Below are 26,319 nucleotides of genomic sequence, written 5' to 3'. Positions count from 1 at the left end.
AATTAACTTTATATATGTATATAGATAAGGCTCGACTCTAACCGGTTAATAGTATTATTCCAAACCATCATAATGATCTCTTATAATTAATTTGGTTCACCTCCTTTTATACGCAAGTCTGAGAACACTATTGGTTAGTGTGAATTATTAGTTTCAATTTATGCATCCAATGATTTTTCTTTAGGACAGTTTTAGAATAATAGTTTATATATTTGACATGTATCATGGATGATAAACCAGACTGAAAGTTTTGTTTATGTTAAGATGAAAAATAAAAATAAGAATTTTTAGCAATAAAGATGATATCTTTTTATTTTAAATATTAATATATTTATTTTAAAATTCTAACAAATCTGTTTTAAAATATTTTTACAAGATTTTCATTTTCGAAATTATATTTAAATATTTTCACTAATTTCTAAATTAGTGTGAAAAATTATTATACGTTAATATATTCAGTAATCTTTTATAAAATGAAAAATAAAAAAATTCTATAATATTTTATCTACTATATAATCATAATATATTGAGCTAAATATTATAAAATTGTTTTAAATTTCTAAATTTTATATATTTTATTTTCGTAAGTATAAAATATTTATGTTCAAAAATGAAATATAATACGTTGGTAAGATGGGTTAATATTAGCAAACTAAATAATACATGTATAAAAATTAACATGTATTTCTTTAAAGCTGATAATATAAAATTTTTGTAGCTACTTTAATCATAATATATATTTATATATTATATTTTAAAATTTCTAATAAATCTGTGTACAAATATTTTAACAATAACTTAATGTATTTTAAGTTATCGTTTATAAATGAAAAATAAATAAATTATATCCTAAAATAAAATTATTGTATTAAAATAAATATGATAAAAGTATATTCAATTGATAAGTTTATAAATTTTATTTTCATAAATATAAACTATTTATTTTAAAAATATAATATGATGATAGAAAAGCTTAAAATTAGCAAATTATATAATACATGCCTAAAAATTAACATATCTTAGACTTTTGTATATACAATAATGTATTATATAAAATGAATAAGCATAAAAATATTGGTAAAAAAAATCTAGCTTTGAAAGACGGGTCAGAATTTAGCATAAATTAAATACAAAATAATTTTCAAATACTTTCTCATGAATATATTAATTTGCTTAATAACTAAATGCAAATACAATAAGATAAATATATAATAAGAAGTGACAAATGCATACGGTTTTAAACAATTGATTAATATAACATGTAAACTATAAAATTATTGTATTTTAAATAGTTATATAAACATTTAATTATATGATTAACGTTAAAAATATATACCACTTATGTTCTAAAACAATAATTTATGTATAGAAAAGTGAAAACAAACATCCGCGCGGTTGCGTGGGTCAAAATCTAGTTAATAACTTAAAACGCACATATTAGGTTTTGCAAGTTTTCTAGATACGTAAAAGAACTCTTTTTCATATCAAACTTTTTTTCTTCATTTTATTTTCTCTAATTTATTAAATATAAGTAATTAGGTCTAAAATAAAGTAAATCTAATTTTCATTTTATAAAAAATAAAAAATATTTTAGAAATCCAATTTATATATATAATGCATAATATAAAATACAAACATTGACCTTTTTACTAGTGGTTCCAAACCATATTCTTTTTGCTACCATTCACATTTTATCATTCACCGCTTTTTTTGTTTAACCGCTAATATTCCGCAGTTTATAAAACAGTACTTAAATAGTACTGCATAACATTATCCGCTTATTCCGCTGTTTCCATTCAGTCTAAAAATTATTCTTACTATTTAAATCTAAAACTGAATCCAATTCAATTATTTGAGTATTACACAGTTTCACTATTCTCTATTTTAATGTATAAACTAAAAAATTAATAAAATACTTACTAAATTTTTAATATATTCTATTAGTTTTGTTACGTGTTGGCCATCCACCTTTAAATAGTAGTATTTTAAAAATCTATGGTATTGCTTGCTCGAATTTTTTTTATCTACTAAAGACATTATAGTTGTATGTAAATAGTGTTGGATGTTCTGCTTTAGGGTTTTTGGGTTGTAAGTGTTTAAGGTTTTAGTTAGTGATTAACATTCTGGCTCTCCTAGGTCCTAGATCTTGTTCATGGTTGTCAAACTCGTTTATAACTTGGTATGATCTTGTTCCAGACAAGCAAGAAGGAAGAGGATGTTGAATCTGATGGCCCACGCCTCAATGATAAGATTACCTCCGAGACTGTAAGATTGATTTCCGAGGAAGGTAATTTGATTTGTTCATGTACCAGATAAAGAGACAGTGAAAGATGAAATCTCTAAGAACATATTGTTTTGTTAGTAAGTTCCTATTCGGTGGAGTGTCTTTAGATGGGAGTCATCAGTTAAAAGTCCGTTTAGCTTATACGTTTTAATAAACAAGTTGAAATTTCAGCTTTAGAACACATAAAAAAACGATAAATGAAACTTCTGAGATTCTGATAGTGAGGAACGTGTGATATGGTTTTGTCGTTGTACAGGACACTGTATTGTGACTCTGAAGGAAGCTCTCAGACGGGCAAAAGAGCTCAAGCATGACTAATTAGTTGAGGTGATATGTCAATTAAAGTATAAGTTATTCTAGATGTTCTTTCTAATGATTATGGTTATCCCTTTAGTCTACAAATACCTCTTTTGAAATATGAGTTGTTTTTGTTTGTGATGATTATTGTATCCTTTAATCTACAAGTACCTCTATTTAGGTGTATTTTTGTACATATTTCTAATTTGTTTTTTTTTTCCTCTTATCTCTTGCTTGTCTTGTAGGTCCAAAGAGATGCTAAGCCACCAGTGTGTAAAATTGTAGACTACGCACACTCACATGACAAGTACAAAAAAGATTAAGTAGGAAAGGAACGTGCTAAGGCCAAGGTCTGTTACATGGTCTTGCCTTTGGTATTGAAAATACGGTAGAACCTCTATAAATAAATATTCGATAAATTAATAATATCTATAAATTGATAAATTCCGTAGGTCCCAACTTGGGTCGGTTCAAAATTTGACACAAATCGATAAAATAATAAGATAATAATTTTTAAGAAAATTTTATGTAAATATATTGTCTCATTAAAATTATAAATGAATAATTTATATGTATACATATTTTATGTAAGTAAGAACCTATTATTATATTGTTTGTGTTGTATTTACAAATGGAAATATCTTTATAGTCTCTTAACAATTAATATATTTTTGATAAGATTTAGTAATATTATATCTAAAATTACATTTAATTTCTATGCAATATATATTATGTACACCAAATAATATAATAAAATTAATATAAATGTCAAATTTCAAAAAATAACAATTAATGTCTATACACTAAAATCAAATATTTTTCTTATCTTAAAATAAATATATCTAAAAATAAGAGATCTAAATAAAGAAACTTTTGTAAATTAATATCTCTATAAATTAATAAAATTTCAAAGTTCCAACATTATTAATTTATAGAGGTTCTACTGTATCAAAATTGGCGTTGTGTGCTGAGTTTATGGGTTTTTCCTAAGTAACCATTAGACCTGAGGTCAAAAGGACATTCATTTTACTACAAAGATTGTATGTTTCTCTTGAAACCCACTCTCTCTTTCTTATTCTTTTTTTTTTGTAACTGCTCTTTTCTTATTCTTCCTCTCATATGTGTGGTTAAAGAAGGAAAAACTATAACGACATTTTCATTTCACTTTCTTTTTCCTATTTAGGATGCAAAGGACCTACAGTATTAAGCAAAGCAAGTATCAATACTGATGGAGATTTGAAGGATGCAAAGAACCTACATATTTCTTTTTTTTTTACATTCACATTTTATAATTCACCATTTTTTTGTGATAACCCGTGAATAACTGATAAATAATACACATACAACTTTTTTCAAAAAAAAAAAACACATACACCTTTAGAACTCATTAAAAATAGGAAAATTGCCAAAAATACCACATTCATAATACTATTTTTCATGTTTACATTATCCATTTTTACTCTTACTTTTAAAGAGAGAAAATGACATTTATAACTCTATGATTAACTATTCTAGGTTTAGAGTTTAAAGTTGAGGGGTGGGTAAGGTTTTTAGAATGTGAAATTTAAAATTCTAATAAATATATAAATAAATACTTTAAAAAAATTAAAAATAGTTTCAAAAAGAATTTTTGATTTTTAAAATTTTGAAAACCAAATTCCAAAAAATTATAAAAAAGTTCGAATTTGAAAAATTATAATTCGAAACATAAAAAAATTATTTTCTTATTTTCTTATTTGTTTAAATAACTATTTATTATATATATATATATAGAACAAGAGTATAAAAATCTCTAGGCTCTTAATGAGGAAGATATTTTTGAAAATGTCTCTTTAGTGGTAGTAAATATAAATAATGGTACAAAAATGTGGAAAACCTGAAAATCAACTTTGAAAATATTTGGAAACTATAAGCATTAAGGTAGAGTGATTTACATACTGTCAAATACACTTCCAACATAGCCATCACATGTCTTCCAAAACTTTTCATCAGATAGACAATAAACTATATAAAAAAAAACAGAGTTCACTCAAATTTCATGAAGTTGTGGAAGTAGAGAGGATCATGAACATAATCTCATAAGCTCTTCTAAGTATTCAGCACCCAAATCCTCAAAAAACCACAACTTCTGTTTCTTAATTCGTAACAACACTCTGTTTTCTATTTCTTGACGTCAAAGAAGAGTACGACGAAGAAGAAGAGAACGAGGAACAAGAAGGAGAAGACTTCTTCTTTCCTCTAGGTCGGTTTCTCATGGAGTGTTTTCTCTTCAAAGGTAAACACCGGTGACTCTCCGTCGTTGAGATTCACATCCTCCATAGAGGAAATTGAGTACTGCTAAACAAGTGTACGAGAAGTGAGTATCAACTCTTTCTTGTGCAGCAGTTTTACTGGCTCATCAACTATCAAGCTTGAAACTGAGAGATTGCTCTCCAAGCAAACAAGATAAATATTTAAAAGTGTATCTGTTATTACAAAAAAAAAATATAAAATCAGATAAATAGACGCGTTTTTATGGCATCGGCGGGAAGGATGGGAAAATCAGAGATAGAGATGTTGTGGGGCGGCTGAATACTCAAAGTAACACCCTTCATGGTCTTCACATAAACTCCTGCTATATAACGAATACTTGTAGGGCTTTTTTTTTATTTAGAAATGATAGTCTTCGTACTTGGTGAGATTGGGACGCCTGACGGATATCAGTGTTCCAGAAATACAAAATGTTACTCATTGACCCACAAGTCATCACGCATGACCCATCGCTCACAAAAATTGAGCAACCATCCAATGTTTCTTTCTTTTCCCAAACCGACTTGGACCAGTTAAGCCTGTACACCACCGGCTTCACAGACGATGCATCTACAAGAAATATCTCTCCTTTGTATTCAGTAATCCACCTCATCGTGCGCCTCTCGAATCTTGGGATCGGTTGCAGCAAAGGGACAAGATTCCAAGTACGTTCAGACGGATCAAATACCCCTAGCGCAATCCCCAATGACATGTAGAAGAGACCATCATCCCTTGTGTATACGACGTTTATTGCATCCAAAAGGTCACAAGGAAACGGGTTTGGGAAGTCCTCTTTTACCCATGTAGTAGAGGCACCAGGATGCCAAGTGCTGATTTTGACTTTCCGACGTGAGACACTAGCACGAGTAATACCAAACACCACACAACTTTTCTTTATGGGAGCACAGGAGAAAGCAAAACGCACTTGGATCAACAAAAATGTATCGAATACCGGCAGGTCTACGCGCTCTCGGGTGAAAGGATTGAAGAAGAAAAGCCTGACATGTGAAGCCCTGTCTTACATGAGTAACCACCCATCATTGGAATAAAGGATATAGCAAGACTTGGATAGCTCGGGTAGATTCATCACTGCCTTCGTCTTCTTCTTCTTCTTTTCTACTGGGTCGAAGAACCCGTACGAGTTGCGACATTGATCAAGATACATAAGCCAGCAAGGCGGAAGTCTAACCCGAACAGATGCAGCTATTTCACCCCATGTCTTGCAAACAGCAGAAGACCGTATGTTGTCTTTCAAAGCAAGACGGGACAATACCACAGCTAAAAGATCCGAGGAAAGACAAAACTCGGGTCCACTATTATTGTTTTCTAAGTTGATTCTTCTCAACCTATTGACTTCTGCCTCAAACCTCTTGCGCTCTGCCTCAACTTTTTTTAACTGTGTTTTCAACCTGACAACCAACAACACCGCAAATCATCATAAACACTTATGCCCTGTGAATCCCAATAAGGCATTGAAAGAAAGAACAAACCTCAATTCCTCTGCCTCTGAGATTGTTTATTGGAGCTTGAGCTCAAGAGGAAAGAGGAAGAAGATGAGTTTGTTACGATTAGAAAGTAGAAAAATGTGTATTAACTTCTTACTCTTTACAGTGTATTGTACATTTATTTATACTATCATACTTTTTTTGTGTTTCAAAAAAAAAACTTTTTACTCTTTACAGTGTATTGTACATTTATTTATACTATCATACTTTTTTTGTGTTTCAAAAAAAAAACTTTTTACTCTTTACAGTGTATTGTACATTTATTTATACTATCATACTTTTTTTGTGTTTCAAAAAAAAAACTTTTTACTCTTTACAGTGTATTGTACATTTATTTATACTATCATACTATCCGTTTTATACAAGTAAACCACCGGTTCAATCTAACTGTCAATATAACCAGTCCTATACTCTAATACCCTCCTCAAGATGGAAGACACAAGCTGTGGATACCAATCTTGCTGATTAATGACTTGAACAGAGAAGGTTGAACAGCCTTGGTTAAAATGTCAGCTAGCTGAAGTGCAGAATGAACATGAAGAGTCTTCAAAAATCCACTCTGTAGCTTCTCACGAACCACATGGCAATCGATCTCAACGTGTTTCATCCGCTCATGATAGACTGGGTTCGACGCGATGTATAGAGCAGACTGATTGTCACAAAATAGAGTCGCAGGAACAGAGGGAGAGCAATGCATCTCAGTCAATATCGCAGTTAACCAGACGAGTTCACAAGTAGCATCGGCCATTGCTCTGTACTCTGCCTCAGAGCTGCTTCTCGACATGGTTGGTTGTTTCTTGGACCGCCATGAAATCAAAGAATCACCAAGGAAGACACAGTAACCAGTGATTGATTGTCGCGAATCAGTACAAGCCGCCCAGTCTGCATCCGAGTAAGCAGTAAGCTTCAGAGTAGATGTTGTTGGGTAAAAGAGTCCTTGACCTGGATCATTCTTCAAATAACGAAGAACACGTAATGCAGCTTGAAGATGAGCATCAGTAGGAGCAGACATGTATTGGCTCAGCTTATGAACTGCATATGTGATATCAGGTCTCGTATGTGTCAAATACAACAACCTGCCCACAAGTCTTCGATAGATAGAAGCATCAGGAAGACGAGTACCAGTTGTTGTCGATAGCTTGAGGTTAGGTTCCATGGGAACCGAAAGAGGCTTGCAACCCAATAATCCAGCCTCCTCAAGCAACTCCAGAGTATATTTGCGTTGATTCAAAGAAATCTCAGTCTTGTTTCTAGCAATCTCAAAGCCCAAAAAATATTTCGCTGGACCAAGATCTCTCAACTTGAAAGCAGACTTCAGAACCTCCTTGAACTGAGTAATAGCCAAATCATCATTCCCCACAATGAGAATGTCATCGACATACACAAGTACTGCCAAGAACACCTTGTTAACATACTTGATGAACAAGGAATGATCCGAGTGTGTTCGTGTAAACCCATCTCCAAGAATTACACTTGATAACTTCTTGTTTCATTGTCGAGACGCCTGTTTGAGTCCATAGAGAGACTTATGGAGCTTGCAAACAGAATTTGGAGGACACTTCTTGCCCGTTAAGTCTTCATAACCTTCATGTAATCTCATATATATTTCTTCATCTAGATCTCCATTGAGAAACGCGTTACTGATTTCAAGCTGTGTGATCGACCAATCTTTTGCAGCAGCGAGACTCATAAGTAAACGCAGAGTGCCAATCTTGGCAACAGGTGAGAAGGTGTCCAAGTAATCAAGACCCTCTAACTGCGTATATCCTTTCGCAACAAGTCTGGACTTGTGTCTCTCAATCGTGCCATCAGGGTTGTATTTGATAGTGTGTACCCACTTACAACCAACTGGATGCTTCCCGGGAAGCAGTTCACAAACTGTCCAAGTACCTGTATCTTCTAGAGAACCCATTTCAGACTTCATAGCTCGTTTGAACTCATCAGACAGAACAGCTTCAGCATAGGTTTTGGGTAATTTGTGGGTAGTGATAGAAAGGAAAAAATTTCTGTGTTCTGGATCAAACTTATCATAACAAAGGAATGATGAAATAGGATATGAGGTAATATGGGTAGGATGTACATGAATCTCAGAAGAATGATCTAACAAATAACAATGATACTTGTCAAGATATGCAGGTGCTTTAGTCTGCCTTTTTGACCTTGTCTCAGTCCTAGAAACACCCGATGGTACTAAAGGAACAGATGAAGAACTAGGAATAGAAGAATTGCAAGCAGTAGAGTTAGGACGAGAGACATGAGGTGCTCGAGAGTTAGGAGATTCATGAGAGACAGAAGGTTGTAGAGAAGATGAATGAGGAACATGATCAGGAAGAGGAACCAAAGATAACTGATCATTGTTCAAAGGAGGCATAGTTGGAGAAGGAAACATTGTATTTTGATCAACAAAAACCGAAGATGGAACCTCAGATCCTAAATCAAAGAAGGCAGGAAAAGATGAATCTGGAACAGGCATAGGTAACACATCTTGATCAAACAAAGAGTTCTCAGCATCTAGATTATTAGAGTCTTTTGCGAATGGAAAATATGATTCATGAAATACTACATTTCTAGAAATGATGATTTTGTTATTCGTTGTATCAAGAACTCTATAACCTTTGTACCCATGTGGATAACCAAGAAAAACACATGGATTAGAGCGAGGAGTAAAATTATTACGATCTTTTTGTAGAGTAGATGTGTAGCATAAGCAACCACACAAGCGTAGATGATCATACGAAGGAACTTTACTCGTTAAAAGCTCAAAAGGAGATTTGTTCTGTAACAAAGGAGAAGGAGTTCGATTTATTAAGTATATAGCTGTTTGAATGCATTTTCCCCAATAGATCAAAGGAACTTTAGATTGAAAAAAGTAAAGCTCTAGCAACATTTAAGATATGTTGATGTTTCCTTTCTACAACTGAGTTTTGTTGAGGAGTGTAAGGACAAGAGAAGTAGTGTTCAATCCCTTTTTCTTGTAGAAGATCTGTGAAAGCTAATTCTGGTGCATTATTTGATCTAATGGCTTTGATCTTAGAGTTATATTAAGTATGAATAAGACGTAAAAACTCAGGAAAAACAGTTGAAACAGAACTTTTATTCTTAAGCAAGTAAACCCAAGTCACTCTAGTACAATCATCAACAATTGTAAAGAAATATTTGTATCCTTCATGAGTTGGAACCTGAAAAGGATCCCAAACATCAAGATGGATCAAATCAAACAGTGAATTCGAAAGATGAGGATTTGAAGGAAAAGACATTCGTTTTTGTTTAGCTAATGGACAAACTTGACAAAGACTATCATGATTATTTTTACAATGCGGTAAACGAAGAAGTTTTGAAAGAATTTGAAGTTTGCTGAAAGAAGGATGTCCGAGTCTTTGATGCCAAATGTGAGGATTGTTTTGTAAAACTGAAAGTGCTTCAAACTGAGAAGAAGAACAATGAGTGTCCAGGACATACAGATTGCTTTGGAGGTTACCCCTCCCAATCATGAAGTCCTGAATATTCTCCTGGCCAATAAAAGGATTTTCAGAAAAAATGTAGCATGAGTTCGAAGAAAACAGAACAGAGATAGTGCTATTCCAAGTTAGTGCACTAATGCTAAGAAGGTTGAACTTAAATTCTGAAATATACAAAACGTTATTTAGAGTTAGTTTTGGAGAAAGAATGATCGTACCAGAAACCGTGACAGGGATCCTACTACCATCAGGAAGAGTCACAACAGTATCACTAATGGTTTGTGTACTATGAAACAAGGTCAAATCAGCACAAACATGACAACTAGCACCCGTATCAATAATCCAAGCAGCATGCGTATAAGTAAGGTCATTCTTCATTCCCGCAGAAATAAAATGAGAAGGATTAGGTGTACCTGATGGTGGGGAAGAGGATGTGTGGGGTAAGAGGTTAGGTTGCTGTTTAGGTGAAGAAGTTGTTCCGTCTGCAAGACAAATCGTACTGCCAGAAATCTGAGAGAGCTTATCAGTGATAGGGTTGCTCAAGATGCTTAGAAGCTGATGAACTTGTTCAGATGTGACTGTCCCCAAGCAAACACCCTGTTGATTGTGTAAGGAGATACCACCTGTATCTTAAACTACCATGTTAGCTACATTCTCCTGGCGGGGAGGGTTGTTCGACGGTTTAGAAGTCTGACCCTGAGCCCAGGCATTGTAGTTCTGCGACTGCTTATAGCCTTAAGGATAGGCATGAAGTTTGTAGCAACGCTGAATAGTGTGACCAGCAATCCCACAGTGAGAGCATATAGGACGATTCTTGTTCCTTGGATAACCAGCATTATACGCAGCAACAACATTGTCATCAGGAGTTGTGTTCTGAGAAACACTGAAAGCAACATTACTAGTACTCTTCATGGAACGTTGCCTCTCTTCTTGTGACACCAAGTTGAATACTTTAGCAATTTTTGGACGAGGCTCCATCATAAGAATCTGCCCCCTTGTCGCTGTAAAAGTATCATTCAAGCCGGTGAGAAACTTCAGAATCTTATCTTGCTCATCACGTTGTAAGATTCGTTTGAGACTAGAACAGTCTGGACGATTGCAACAACATGTGTATGGACTCTCATGATTCTTCAACCCTTCCCACAACTGCTTCAGTTTTGTGTAGTAGTCACTCACACTCTGTGAGCCTTGAACTTCAGCGAAGATCTGTTGTTTAATATCAGCATTTCTTGGTCCATCACTTTGCTTGAATTGATCATGGATGTCAAGCCACCTTTGTCGAGCTGTATCCAAGTACATAATACTCTTCGCTATAGACTTCTCCACTGCATTGACAATCCATGTACACACAATGTTGTTGCATCTTGACCAAGATGCAAAGTCCGGATGATCATCAGGCAATTCCGGAAAGGTTCCATCAACAAAGACAGCTTTGTTCCGAGCTCCCAATGCCATAAGCATAGATCTACGCCAAGTGTTGAAATTGCCTAAACCAGCTAGCTTCTCAGAGACAAGAGCAATACCAGCATGATCGGCATGATGAACGTAGAGAGGATTGGAGTTCGGATCTTGAATAGACGCCATAGGCTCCGAACGAGGCACCGCCGTTTGAGGATTCGACGCCGAAGTCGGAGTATTGTTAACAGCATTCGCATAAGAGATCGGCATAGTGAACAAGAGATGATTCGGAAGATCAAGATTCCGAGAATCACCAAGCAACGATCAACGAACGAGAATCACAGAGAAAGTGAAAGCAGAATCGCAAGAACCACCGAGAAGAAGTGATAGATCGCAAAGAATTCCAAGAACAACGAATCAATGAAGATGATAACGGAAAGCGAGAGACTCATGACATCAATCGTGAAGATAGAATCGAAGCGGAATCGAATCTGAGCGAAGAATCGAAGAATCACGAAGCTCAGATAGAAGAAAACGAAGCGAGAAACACGAATTTCATCGCTTTGATACCATATTAGAGCTTGAGCTCAAGAGGAAGAAGATGAGTTTGTTACGATTAGAAAGTAGAAAAATGTGTATTAACTTCTTACTCTTTACAGTGTATTGTACATTTATTTATACTATCATACTATCCGTTTTATACAAGTAAACCACCGGTTCAATCTAACTGTCAATATAACCAGTCTTATACTCTAATATTGTTCTCAACCTCTTGAGCTCTGCCTCAAACCCCTTGCGTTCTGCCTCTGCTCGAGCTTCCGTGATTTCTTCGTAATCAGACCTGCGTCAAAATTTAACAATTGACCATAAAATCAGACCTATTTCTCATCGATTACTCATCACTCAAAACAACAAGAAATCGGCAAAATCTTAGAGATTTTTGTTTACTTTGATAGAAGAGCCTTCAGTCACATACCTTTTGGGATTACAAATCCTGTAGAAAATTAAAGATAGAATTTCTTTTCCACTGGAAGCCATAAAGTTGGGGATTGGAAATCGGAAACCAAACGGACGCCAAGGAATCTGGCTTTTGGGGTAAAGGGTTTAAGTGCAATTTGTCTGCATGAATAGTGTACGGTTCAGATTACTACCGACCATATACTTTTGTTTTTATTTTGGTCACGACAGAACATATAATCTTTAGAGAAATTGCATCGTATAGCCTACAAAAAAATTGTAATTCATAGATATTCTATAACTAATTACCCTAAACTTATCGATATACCATATGATTTTTATATAATATTGTCATTTTGTATTTCTATTCTACCCGCAAAAACTGCAAACAAAAACAGTTTTCATTAATAATTATTAACAACAAAAGTAATTTGTGACCCTCCAACATTCACACACTTTTTGCAAATTATTTTTTATTTGATAAATCCATAATAGCTTTGTAAAAGGGAAGACCGTTTGCAAAGGCTTTGGCTATGACGGACGGAAAGCATCGGAGATTCAAAAATCTACATATGCGACGAGCCATTCTAAGCGCAGCACCATATGACTGAACTCTTGCTGATTATACTTCACATGTACGTTTTTCAGAAGATACTTTTAACTAAGTCACAGTTGTAATATTGTTCCATTCCATTTGACGATTTTATTATGTCTCATTCCATTTGACAATACTATTTTAGAATATTCCATTCCACTTGAATATTACTAAAAAGTGTTCTATTTTGTTCAGAAATATAGTTTGTAATTTTCTTAAGTTGATATTTGGGTTTAGAGTTTATATGTGGGTTTAGGATTTAGTATTTAGAAGGTGAGGGGATATGGTTGGGATCAACATTAATTTATGCCATGAAATCATATACATTTCATATTTTTATCAATATATACAAGTGTTCTAAAATACGCTATACGCTCTCTGTGTGGTGAGGTAGTGCCTAACGTCTAGCTGCATACGCGGACGCCTAAACGGACATACGCGGATATATATTTTTAATGTATAATATTATATTTAGCTATATAATGTTAATATCTTTATATATATAAATATACTTATAAGTTATATCTAGTATCAGAATCAGATATTATGTATACTAAAATAATATAAGAGTTTTCAATAGTATATAGGGAGAATTGCCAAGTGTGACTCAAAACTTGGAGTCAAACCCAAAACAATACCCCAACTTGGGTCAAAGGCAAAAGTAACCTAAAAGGCTATTGAAATTACAACTATCCCCTTGTGACCAAACAAAAAAACGGAATTCTTTTTACGTTTCTACCCCTCGCAAGTCGTCTGTTTAGACGACTTGAAAATAAGTCGTCCAGACGACTTAACTGAAAGTCGTCTGGACAGTTAGTCTTAAACATAATTTAAAAATTTTGTAAAAAATATTTTGATAAGTGAAAAATGGGAATTATGTAATTAACATATGTCTTAGGAGGTATAAATTAAGATATAACAAATTTCAATTGTTTTCAGCATAGATGAGTGAAAGTAGTGAGTCATGATATTCTTAAGTTTATGTTTCATCAACATATGTTGTAGTATTGTATGTGTTCTTAGGGTTAGATTTTGGAAAGCATTAAAACCGTTTTTGAAAATTTTTAAAATTACTTATGCGTGTTCATTTCTGTGTATAGTAAACACTATTTAAGTATAATTTGATTTTATAACGTGGTTAGTTAGTTAATCTAGTCATTTTAGTTTAGGGGTTCATTTTAGGGTCTAGGACGACTTAATATTTTGTCGTCTGAAAACAGACGACTAAATATTAAGTCGTCTGTTGTACATTATCAGCCAGAATAAGTCGTCTAAACCGGACCAAACCTTAAAGTTTACCAATGTAATTTTAAAGCTAACCGGATTATTTACCCAATATATAAGGTGATTTTTATTTTTTTGTTTCATTTTTCGCGAAATTCAGAAACCCTAACAGTTCTCCCTCTCAAAGGCGATTTCGAATTCCCACGATTTCCGAACAAACCATCGTTCTCAACATCGGCTATCTATCTCACTTCATTCTCACCGTTGTCGCCGCAGCTTCTTCTAACCCTAGCCGCGCCGATTCCTCTAAACCCTAGCGCCGCCGATTCCTCTAAACCCTAGCGCCGCCGATTCCTCTAAACCCTAGCGCCGCCGATTCCTCTAAACCCTAGCGCCGCCGATTCCTCTAAACCCTAGCGCCGCCGATTCCTCTAAACCCTAGCGCCGCCGATTCCTCTAAACCCTAGCGCCGCCGATTCCTCTAAACCCTAGCGCCGCCGATTCCTCTAAACCCTAGCGCCGCCGATTCCTCTAAACCCTAGCGCCGCCGATTCCTCTAAACCCTAGCGCCGCCGCTTCCACTATATCCGAACAAACCGTCGCCCTCGCCACCGTGGTCACCAACGTTCTAAACACTAGCGCCGCCGCTTCTTCTAAACCCTAGCGCCGCCGCTTCTTCTCTGTAAACCTTAGCGCCGTTTCTCTGTAAACCCTAACGCCGCTAAGTCATCAATCTCGAGGAAAAGATGAACATAAAACGTTGTCTCTATCAATTTACTCATTCTCACCGTTTCACGTTTATTTTTTCAGATCTATAACCGCAATGACGAGTACTCCAACTCCTTCTGCGACTGGAAGACTTGTAAGTAATTTAAGTCGTCTACTAAGTCGTCTGGACTTATATTGTTGTCTTTGATTATTTTGCAGACAAAAAGGATGGATATTCCAGAACTCCCCCGTAGGTTATACACATCAGGGGAAGAACCAGAAGCCCACAATAGCATTTCGTATCATACGGATAACAGCAAGTTGCATACTGCTCTTAGGAAAGCTCTTACTGATGACGAATTTGAAGAGCTCAAGGAGTCGAGTTTGGGAGTTTTCATCAAGTTCAAGGAGCAGGGATTTGGTTGGGCTTCAAGGCTGGTTCACTACATGCTCAGTTTCAAGCTGGACATTAAGAAGAAGTATGAGATGTGGTCTCTCGTTGGTCCAGAACCTTTGAGGTTTTCACTGTTAGAGTTTGAAAACCTCACTGGTCTAAACTGCGAGTACATCGAGGACCTTGAGACACCAAAATGTGACGTTACCCCAGAGATGGTTTCTTTCTGGGGGATGCTGGGAGTTCATCTGGAAGCTGGGCCAACTACTGATCAGATAATAGCAGCACTGAAGAGATGCGGGGATTGGTCCAGGGAAGATCGCAAGCGGCTCGCGTACCTCTCCATCTTCACTGGATTCATTGAAGGGAGAAAGTTTTCAACCGCTACACGATCTACTCTGGCAAGGCTAGTGATGGATTTAGAACGGTTTGAGAATTATCCATGGGGGAGAGTCGCGTTTAAGGTGCTGATGGACTCTTTGTGGAACAAAGAAATTGCTGGCTGTTACACCGTGGATGGGTTTATACAAGTTCTTCAGGTCTAGACGTACACAGCTATGCCGGAATTGGGTGCTAGTATTGGTGGTCCCAGAGCAGACAGTCCGTCTCCACCGATACTGGCTTACGAGGGCAGCAGAGGCCGCAGATCAATGAAAGCTGCTATCTTGAGTCAGGTATTTACTTCAATCCAAAAGACTGCGCAGACGACTTATTATAAGTCGTCTGGAAAGTCTTCCATCTGGACGACTTATTAGACGACTTATAATAAGGCGTCTGGAAAGTCTTCCCAGCTGGACGACTTATCGGACGACTTAATTAAGTCGTCTGGAAAGTCTTCCATCTGGACGACTTATTAGACGACTTATAATAAGGCGTCTGGAAAGTCTTCCCAGCTGGACGACTTATCGGACGACTTAATTAAGTCGTCTGGAAAGTCTTCCATCTGGACGACTTATTAGACGACTTATAATAAGGCGTCTGGAAAGTCTTCCCAGCTGGACGACTTATCGGACGACTTAATTAAGTCGTCTGGAAAGTCTTCCATCTGGACGACTTATTAGACGACTTATAATAAGGCGTCTGGAAAGTCTTCCCAGCTGGACGACTTATCGGACGACTTAATTAAGTCGTCTGGAAAGTCTTCCATCTGGACGACTTATTAGACGACTTATAATAAGGCGTCTGGAAAGTCTTCCCAGCTGGACGACTTATCGGACGACTTAATTAAGTCGTCTGGAAAGTCTTCCATCTGGACGACTTATTAGACGACTTATAATAAGGCGTCTGGAAAGTCTTCCCAGCTGGACGACTTATCGGACGACTTAATTAAGTCGTCTGGAAAGTCTTCCATCTGGACGACTTATTAGACGACTTATAATAAGGCGTCTGGAAAGTCTTCCCAGCTGGACGACTTATCGGACGACTTAATTAAGTCGTCTGGAAAGTCTTCCATCTGGACGACTTATTAGACGACTTATAATAAGGCGTCTGGAAAGTCTTCCCAGCTGGACGACTTATCGGACGACTTAATTAAGTCGTCTGGAAAGTCTTCCATCTGGACGACTTATTAGACGACTTATAATAAGGCGTCTGGAAAGTCTTCCCAGCTGGACGACTTATCGGACGACTTAATTAAGTCGTCTGGAAAGTCTTCCATCTGGACGACTTATTAGACGACTTATAATAAGGCGTCTGGAAAGTCTTCCCAGCTGGACGACTTATCGGACGACTTAATTAAGTCGTCTGGAAAGTCTTCCATCTGGACGACTTATTAGACGACTTATAATAAGGCGTCTGGAAAGTCTTCCCAGCTGGACGACTTATCGGACGACTTAATTAAGTCGTCTGGAAAGTCTTCCATCTGGACGACTTATTAGACGACTTATAATAAGGCGTCTGGAAAGTCTTCCCAGCTGGACGACTTATCGGACGACTTAATTAAGTCGTCTGGAAAGTCTTCCATCTGGACGACTTATTAGACGACTTATAATAAGGCGTCTGGAAAGTCTTCCCAGCTGGACGACTTATCGGACGACTTAATTAAGTCGTCTGGAAAGTCTTCCATCTGGACGACTTATTAGACGACTTATAATAAGGCGTCTGGAAAGTCTTCCCAGCTGGACGACTTATCGGACGACTTAATTAAGTCGTCTGGAAAGTCTTCCATCTGGACGACTTATTAGACGACTTATAATAAGGCGTCTGGAAAGTCTTCCCAGCTGGACGACTTATCGGACGACTTAATTAAGTCGTCTGGAAAGTCTTCCATCTGGACGACTTATTAGACGACTTATAATAAGGCGTCTGGAAAGTCTTCCCAGCTGGACGACTTATCGGACGACTTAATTAAGTCGTCTGGAAAGTCTTCCATCTGGACGACTTATTAGACGACTTATAATAAGGCGTCTGGAAAGTCTTCCCAGCTGGACGACTTATCGGACGACTTAATTAAGTCGTCTGGAAAGTCTTCCATCTGGACGACTTATTAGACGACTTATAATAAGGCGTCTGGAAAGTCTTCCCAGCTGGACGACTTATCGGACGACTTAATTAAGTCGTCTGGAAAGTCTTCCATCTGGACGACTTATTAGACGACTTATAATAAGGCGTCTGGAAAGTCTTCCCAGCTGGACGACTTATCGGACGACTTAATTAAGTCGTCTGGAAAGTCTTCCATCTGGACGACTTATTAGACGACTTATAATAAGGCGTCTGGAAAGTCTTCCCAGCTGGACGACTTATCGGACGACTTAATTAAGTCGTCTGGAAAGTCTTCCATCTGGACGACTTATTAGACGACTTATAATAAGGCGTCTGGAAAGTCTTCCCAGCTGGACGACTTATCGGACGACTTAATTAAGTCGTCTGGAAAGTCTTCCATCTGGACGACTTATTAGACGACTTATAATAAGGCGTCTGGAAAGTCTTCCCAGCTGGACGACTTATCGGACGACTTAATTAAGTCGTCTGGAAAGTCTTCCATCTGGACGACTTATTAGACGACTTATAATAAGGCGTCTGGAAAGTCTTCCCAGCTGGACGACTTATCGGACGACTTAATTAAGTCGTCTGGAAAGTCTTCCATCTGGACGACTTATTAGACGACTTATAATAAGGCGTCTGGAAAGTCTTCCCAGCTGGACGACTTATCGGACGACTTAATTAAGTCGTCTGGAAAGTCTTCCATCTGGACGACTTATTAGACGACTTATAATAAGGCGTCTGGAAAGTCTTCCCAGCTGGACGACTTATCGGACGACTTAATTAAGTCGTCTGGAAAGTCTTCCATCTGGACGACTTATTAGACGACTTATAATAAGGCGTCTGGAAAGTCTTCCCAGCTGGACGACTTATCGGACGACTTAATTAAGTCGTCTGGAAAGTCTTCCATCTGGACGACTTATTAGACGACTTATAATAAGGCGTCTGGAAAGTCTTCCCAGCTGGACGACTTATCGGACGACTTAATTAAGTCGTCTGGAAAGTCTTCCATCTGGACGACTTATTAGACGACTTATAATAAGGCGTCTGGAAAGTCTTCCCAGCTGGACGACTTATCGGACGACTTAATTAAGTCGTCTGGAAAGTCTTCCATCTGGACGACTTATTAGACGACTTATAATAAGGCGTCTGGAAAGTCTTCCCAGCTGGACGACTTATCGGACGACTTAATTAAGTCGTCTGGAAAGTCTTCCATCTGGACGACTTATTAGACGACTTATAATAAGGCGTCTGGAAAGTCTTCCCAGCTGGACGACTTAAGTATATATGCTAGAAATACAAACACATGAAATTAATAATATTTTATAATTTTAGAATCAAAGTAGTTATAATGTGAAAATGATAATATAAATATAAATAAAATAGAGCATTGTCTAATTTTAAAAATTTAGAGAAACATAAAACAATTTAAAGTGAGAGCAACAGACTCATAGGTTTTTTTCTTCTTGCAGCTAGAGAACTAGAGAAAATGATGAATTGAACGTGAATTAAGAGTTAGGGTTTCTTGTTTTATTTTAAAACTTTAGTTACACTACGTAGTGCAGTGTATATGATAAACTTCATAACTTTTAAGTAAACACAAACGCATATACGGTGACAATATGCGGAGTATGCGGCCGAATATACACCCAAATTTTAACAAACCGTATAACATGCCGCACATGATGTTTTCGGTACGTTTAGTAGCCGCGTAGCGTATACACACCGTACAGGCGCCCGCACATGGCGTATTTTAGAACAATTGATATATACTATACTATTTATTTTGTTCCATTCTATTTGGATTTAGGATTTATATGTGAGTTTATGGTTTATATTTGGGTTTAAAACTTATATTTGAGTTTATGGTTTATATTTGGGTTTAAGGTTTATTGATTAGGGTTTATTGATTAGGGTTTAGGAGTAGAGATAGGGTTGGGATAAAGTTTAGTATATAGGGGTTAAATTCATATACTACTTAAATGATATGGAATACAGTCTTTATTAAAAAAGTTTCTATTTAGACAAGGTAAAGAAGTGTTTGACGTAGCTGATTTACGTGAGGTGAAAATAATGATGCGTTACTCTTATCCATAACACCAAGTGACAACGTCATGCACTCTCTCTTTCTTTCGCCGGAGACTTGTTAATGAAGAAGATATAACCGGGTAAAATATGAAACAAAAGGTAGTTACTTAATAACGTCAAAATCAATGCTATTTTCTTAATTTCCATTCAGAATTTGGCTACTGAGCAAATTCTCCCTAATCTCTATTATCCTTTTCTGTGCAAATAATCTTTTATTATCCAAATGGAGATATTTAGGTATATCTCTTTTTTTATTCAACAACTATTTTCCATTAACCAAACTTAGTGTCTTACAAATAGCTTATCAGCCTCCAAACAAGATTTCAACCATAAAGACAAATACAACTTAGGGACAATGGACGTAAACACATCAGTCTCATTTGCTATTCTATCTATAGTTTTGTTTCCACTTCTAGGATAATACACCTCTTCGAACTCTCTGTTTCTCGCTGCTGAGGTCTAAATTTCTTGAATAATGGGCTTTAGCTTTGGCCAGATTTCCTCCTCTCCATTGAGCATTTTCTTCAACAGCATAGAATCTGTTTGCAGTATCACCTTTGTGTAACCAAAGCCAGCCATAGTATGGATGGCCCATCTAATTTCTTCCGCTTCTACATCAATCGCCAATCTCATTGTAGGGACTTTTTTTGCACCCGCCTACAATAGATGACCAGTATGATATCTCGCTACTCATCCTACTCCACATGAACCGGTTTCCTGTTTCCAGGTACCATCCATGTTACATTTTACCCATGATGGAGTTGGTGGTTTCCATTTCTTCTCAGGTTCATCTATAGTTGGCTGTTTCACCACATCTTCTTTCACCTTTTCTCTACTTTTCCATTCCTTAACATCATCTCTAACCTTTTCAATTGTTGTTGGAGCATTATAGTCTCCTCCCCTGAAAATAAATTCATCTTTTTTTTCCTTTTTAATCCATATTCTTACAGATAGTTTTCATTAAAGTAATTTTCAGAATTCGAGAATAAATTCAAATAGCTCTTAAATTTTTAGTACCCCACAAACTATTTTGATATGGCTTCGATTGTCATGTGTAATATAAAGCTGAGTTAGTAGATGTAATAATTCGGTGTAAGTTTTTTTTTTCTCCCAAACCTTTCAGCCGTCGTCAAACTTCTTGGCGAGATCCTAGCTTCTCCGGCGGTCGGCGCTCCTCGCCATCGCCAGGAGAGGCTCTCGTCAGTTTCATCTATTCTGGTCTGATGAAGGTTGTTGTGGAGTAGCACGATTAGAGCGATTTGGTTGAATGTTCTTACCTTGGTCATAAACTTCTCTGCTATGATGATGGAGGTTCCGGATCTTTTGATCGACGGAGTAGCTAGCCCGCTTGTCCACTTGATATCATAAATCTAGTTTCAATATCTTGGTTTCTAGGCCGTGTTCGGTGTCGTATTTGCATCGGAGCTCGCTTGTGTTGTTTCTCTCAGTGTTTTTGTTGTTTTATGTCGGGTATCAATTAGATCTTGGGGCTTGGAACAGAGGATGTTTATGGAGTTTAAAGACTGTGTTCTTCTCTGGCCTCAACTCGAGCAGATGGTGATGTTTCGATCCTAAGCCATGGTGCATCTCACATGATGCAAAGGCTGTGTTTCCAGCCTGTTTGAGTCCATTCATGGTGGTCCTGAAGTTGGAAGTGTTGGGTTTTTCAGTATTACTGGAGCACTGTGTCTACTATCAGATTGTTTTTCATGGTCTTTGGCGTTTATGGAATTTCATTCTCTTTTGTTAACGAATTGGTTGGATTAACCTTTTTGAGATGAATCTTTATAAGCTAAGCTCTTTTCAAGCCGCTAATGTGGATAAAAGAAGAGCCAAACAGTTTAAAGGATTCAAGTTCATGGTTTAGAAACAAACAAGAAGACATCAATTTTGGAAATTGTCCAATGCTCTCTTGATGAGTTTCCATTGTAGAGACGGTGAATAATTTCAATCCTTAATTTTTGCAGAAGCACTAGCCTCTCCTGCAGCCTTCTATTCGAACGCACACCATCATGAGACTATTGTCTTCGTATGTGTGAAGTGCGTTTATGTTTCCTTGACATACCTATTGGTATGGTTTTATGCCTTGATTTTTTGTAATACGCTGGATTTTTTGTCCATGTGGCTCAATAAAAAACAGAGTGTTAAAAAAAAAAAAAATCGGTGTAAGTTGTAGTAAAATTATGTGTTCGAAATTATAGATTTATGTGATATGTTCAATTTAGATTTATGAATTAGCATTCTTGTCAAAATAAATGACTGTTTATTTATTGGGCAATTATCTCGAATATCACTTTTTAACTTTTGTTACAAAACAGCCCTCAAAAAAGAAAATTACCCAAACAAATTTTTTATTTTGAAAATTTTAATATTTTTTTTTAGCTTTAAAAATTTGAAACCATATTCCCAAAACTCTACCCCTTAACTCTAAACCCTAAGTCTAGATTTGTTAACCCTAGGGTATAAATGTATTTTTGTTCTTTAATAAATTTTCTTTTTGTTATTTTTCTCTTTGAGAGATATTTTTGCGAAAATAAACTAAAAAGAGCTATCTTAGGGAATTTTTTTATTTATAAGTTGCAATATGAATTTACAAAAATAAAATATTCATACAAATAAAATTTGTTAATAAATAATGCGTATAATAATACGAATTTAAACATAAAGGATAGCTAAAAACATAAAATTTAAAATAGGTAACATAAAATAAAATAATAGTAAATAATAATAAATTAAATTAAATGCAATAATGCTATTTTAAATATAAATAAATGAAATAATACTAATTCGATATAAAAATATGCGCCTCATAAAATTCTATATGTAGTTCCCATTTAGATAAATACATACATTCTGCATATTATACTTCTTGCGTAAATTTATTAATTTTTAATTTGACCAAACTAAAAACAAAATATTTTTAGATTTTAAAATAATAATAAAACATTATTCTAGTGAAGTCTTAAGTGATGGTTTTGTTAACTAATCATGCATGTTGCTTCAATAAATTGTATTCATCACAATTATTTTTTAAAAGAAATCAACCAATTAATTAAAGAAAATTTTGTATATCATATCATAAAATTAAATAATGTAGCTAACTTGTTTAGATGGAATAAGTAGGAAAAAAAAAGCAAGAAAAACAAATTTGATGACAAAACGTTGGGAAAAAAAACGAATACTAACTCATCACCTTTTCCATAATTTCGGTTGACTTTTTTCTTTTGTTTTGAGAAAGGGTTTTACTTTATATAAAATGGCCTTGAAGGCAATACTTTGGGCTTATCCCATTACAACAAGATTAACAAAAAAGAGACATTGGGCCGGGCCATATTAACCAAAACACATAACTGAAAATGGTAACTCGAGCATAACTCATTTTAATTCAAATTCTAACTTTAAAATTTCAATTTAATTCATGATTGATAGCATTTTTGAGTTATCAATGAATTAAATTCTTAATTCAATCTAAATCAATGGTAACTCATATTATCAATATTTTTGTCTAGAAATTGGCTCCATAATGAAAATTGGCACTCAAAATTTATTACATTAACCTTAATAAAAATTGTTATTTTTTGCGAAAAAATCTTTGCATATTTATTTTAATAAATGGAAATACATTTAAAATAGTGTCTAAATTTATTCCGTTTGATTTATTTTTTTTGACGACTTGATCAACTTAGAATTGCACTTTGATAAAATTGATAACAATTTCATATAAATATCGGCATTAAGTTTGTCAGAGCATCTCTAACCATATATTTTATTTTAAGAGGAGCAAAAACCTTAAAATGAAATTTTAATGGTTGATTTCTCCAGCCATGATTTTATATTAAGGAACATTTACACACATTTACTTTATAACATAGTTTATTGTTATCCAATATATCATATAAGCCGTGTTCGAAAACGCGGACGCCTAGCCGCATAACCGGCCGCTTAGGCGTTCGGCGGCAAGCCAGTGCCGCAATTAAGGCCAAATCGTCTTATCTATGCGGACAATCAAAGCGATTAATCGGTTTTTGAACCGATTTTTACCGCCTAAGCCCGTGTAAATTTTAACTATCTGGTTAATTATAGGCTTATATATTAAACCCAATTGCAAGTAACTAGTCAGACTAACTGGTGACTATTTTCTCAGACCTCGGCTCGTGACTCATCAAAGAAATTGTGCTTAAGTATCTTCTAGACTCTTAAGTCTTAGAAACAATTATCCTTTGTAGAAACAGACATTCATGTTTTTCTGCTTAGTGATGGTACATTATTTTGTCTACGAAGAAAAATGAACCATGACAACCTCTTTTCCCTGTCGGATATTTTGAGCAGCCAAACAATCACGAATCAGAGCCAAAGGCTTCTAAATAATAAATATGTATATTACACCATATATTATGTGTGTTGATGATTTAGTATTACGTTTCATTAGGTGTCAGCTGTAACAGATCAAACTGAAGTCCCAGATGCAGGACAAATGCAGGACACCAGTGATCTGGATGATGATGATGGACAGGGCCTTGTAAGTAATTTCCTTATGCTTGCTAACCTAGCCTCCAAAAGAGAACATATCTCATGGATACGTAGGATTTGGTATATAATCAACTTAATAAACGGGTGTTAACTGTTAATGCAAAAAGGGGCGTTTTATTACCTGGTTTCTTATACTGCAGTCTCTGAATGCACAATCCCGGGTAAGCCTCATGCAGAAGCTCGATTGCAGTGGAACTGCATCAAGGTTTCCCTCTCTACTGTTATTATCCATTTCTGTTCTACTAGAAACAAATCTTGTCTGCAGCCTTACTGCAGTGCCAACTCCATTGGTGGCTCCTCTTGTACAAGGGGGCTTTCCTGCTGTTGGCGGTATTTTTGCTGGTGTAAATATTCCAGCTGTGGTCGACCCTGTTGGTGTCCCCAGCGAATGTCTACTGCTTAAAAACATGTTTGATCCATCCACAGAGGTTGGCGATCTGCATCTCTTAATAGTTTGTACCTCAAGCTAATTCTTCTTTACAACACATGTACATGTTTGGCAGACTGAACCTGAGTTTGACGAGGACATAAAAGAAGATGTTAAAGACAAATTCTCCCAATTTGGAGAACTGAATCGTATCTTTGTTGACGAGTGAGTGAGCTTATAATATTTTTCATCCTCCAAAAGAGCATTACTAACATTTGATTGCTCGAAAGTCGAAACAGGAACAGCATAGGTTTTGTCTACTTGCGATTTGAAAATGCGCAAGCAGCAATGGGAGCGCAACGTGCTCTCCATGGTAGATGGTTTGCTGGAAAGATGATTACAGCGACTTACATGGTACATGACTTGTAACACTTACAAGCTGTTGCTGTTCGATTTTCATTTTTCTACTAACGAATCTTCTTCCTCTTTTGTGATGTCAGACTAAGGAGAGCTACGAAGCCAAATTCCCAGAGAGCAAGTAGTTGAGAGATTCATGAGAATGTAAGCCGAGAGAGAGAGAGTTCCAGGATTGTTTTTAAAAGAATCAATGAAGATATGCTGCTCTCACCCGCTTCTTGTATTATTAAATGTTCGAAATTGTGTGTTTGGTCACTTTCATTGGTTGATACCTTTCTTTAGTTTCAATTTAATATTTTAGAATGCCATTAAGAATGTTTCGACTCTTTATATTCGGTTCGAAATCAAAAGAAAGTTGACTATTTTGCTTTGTATATTTTGATATAGTGTTTTGTTGGAATTAGTCTTTCACTCTGCCATATAATTATTGAACTTGAATTTAATATATTCACAAGTTGTCACCTAGTAATAATCATTCTTTTTAAGTAGTTAATAATAATAGATGTATGTATGTATAAGCTGATTAGAAACATTTGAATTCCGGTTATAATTTCTTTTGATTTTTTTCAAAGTAGATGATAATCATCGCGCACAGTTCTTATAATTATGTTTGTTTAAGAAATGATTTTAACATTTTGCAACACTAGAAACTTTATCGATTATAAATGTTTGTTTAATATATATTAACCAACTCGGTCTAAAAATCATCTAATTAGAACAACAAAATAAATTACTTATTTCACTAGTTCAAATAATATCTGAATCCGAAACGGTAATATCCGAACCCGAATGGATATCCGAAGATAACCTAACATAAGAATACTTAACTCTATATTTCTAGTTTATTTATCTCATTTTATCCAAAATATTTATATTAATGATTCTTATTGCTCAAAATTAGTTAATATATATATAATTATGGACAAAATCATTTGCTACTCACTTAAAATACATATCAAGTTCATGTTTCTTCCATTAACAAAAGTTTCATCTAAAATTTAAAAACAACAACTAAATTAGTGTCTTTCTATTTTTAAAGTTTTATCTCCAAACCTATTAATAGTTTAATTTTTTAAAAATTAAAAAAAACAGTTAAGTTAAAATATATTTTAAATACAAAAAACTTAAATAATGAATAATTTCTTTATTTTTTCTTCCGACCCAAAATATTAGAACCCGAACATAAAATACCCAAACCCGACTCGAAGTGTAGAAATACCCGAACGGGTTTATACCTTTATACTGAAATATCTGATACAAACCCGAACGTGTATCCGAATGCCTACCCCGATGATATATGATCATTTGTATCTTGCTTGAACAAAAA

The 26,319-nt window shown here is 35.4% G+C and overlaps 2 protein-coding genes and 1 long non-coding RNA gene across 3 annotated transcripts; 2 read left to right on the top strand and 1 right to left on the bottom strand.

The window, feature by feature from the left end:
• Positions 1-2,099: 2,099 nt before the first annotated feature.
• LOC106334079 lies at positions 2,100-2,949 on the top strand. Its single transcript, XR_001268520.1, has 3 exons — positions 2,100-2,287; positions 2,541-2,611; positions 2,827-2,949. It is a non-coding gene; the product is annotated as an uncharacterized LOC106334079 (long non-coding RNA).
• Positions 2,950-4,819: 1,870 nt separating this feature from the next.
• On the bottom strand, positions 4,820-5,908 carry LOC106330438 (F-box protein At1g49360-like). Its single transcript, XM_013768904.1, has 3 exons — positions 5,835-5,908; positions 5,253-5,727; positions 4,820-4,915 (listed from the first exon to the last, which is right to left on the bottom strand). The coding sequence occupies exons 1-3, from the start codon at positions 5,906-5,908 to the stop codon at positions 4,820-4,822; spliced, it is 645 nt and encodes a 214-aa protein (XP_013624358.1).
• An 18,244-nt stretch (positions 5,909-24,152) lies between these two features.
• On the top strand, positions 24,153-25,117 carry LOC106330437 (RNA-binding protein 39-like). Its single transcript, XM_013768903.1, has 6 exons — positions 24,153-24,197; positions 24,349-24,413; positions 24,474-24,636; positions 24,712-24,800; positions 24,875-24,989; positions 25,076-25,117. The coding sequence occupies exons 1-6, from the start codon at positions 24,153-24,155 to the stop codon at positions 25,115-25,117; spliced, it is 519 nt and encodes a 172-aa protein (XP_013624357.1).
• Positions 25,118-26,319: the final 1,202 nt, after the last annotated feature.

The sequence above is a fragment of the Brassica oleracea genome, chromosome C3 (assembly GCF_000695525.1).
Source record: "Brassica oleracea var. oleracea cultivar TO1000 chromosome C3, BOL, whole genome shotgun sequence".
Lineage (NCBI taxonomy): Eukaryota > Viridiplantae > Streptophyta > Magnoliopsida > Brassicales > Brassicaceae > Brassica > Brassica oleracea.
Note: the sequence above shows the minus strand (reverse complement) of the source record. Positions and strands in the feature narration are given on the sequence as shown.

Bases quoted from the DNA above. Each gene is read 5' to 3' on its own strand.
- LOC106330438 (XM_013768904.1), bottom strand. From the start codon at position 5,908: ATGGGTGGTTACTCATGTAAGACAGGGCTTCACATGTCAGGCTTTTCT. The intron at 5,728-5,834 runs GTAGACCTGCCG...TACTCGTGCTAG, and splicing joins ATCCTTTCACCCGAGAGCGC to TGTCTCACGTCGGAAAGTCA. The intron at 4,916-5,252 runs GTACGAAGACTA...CTTGTTTAGCAG, and splicing joins AGGCGTCCCAATCTCACCAA to TACTCAATTTCCTCTATGGA.
- LOC106330437 (XM_013768903.1), top strand. From the start codon at position 24,153: ATGCAGGACACCAGTGATCTGGATGATGATGATGGACAGGGCCTT. The intron at 24,801-24,874 runs GTGAGTGAGCTT...AAGTCGAAACAG, and splicing joins AATCGTATCTTTGTTGACGA to GAACAGCATAGGTTTTGTCT. The intron at 24,990-25,075 runs GTACATGACTTG...TTGTGATGTCAG, and splicing joins TGATTACAGCGACTTACATG to ACTAAGGAGAGCTACGAAGC.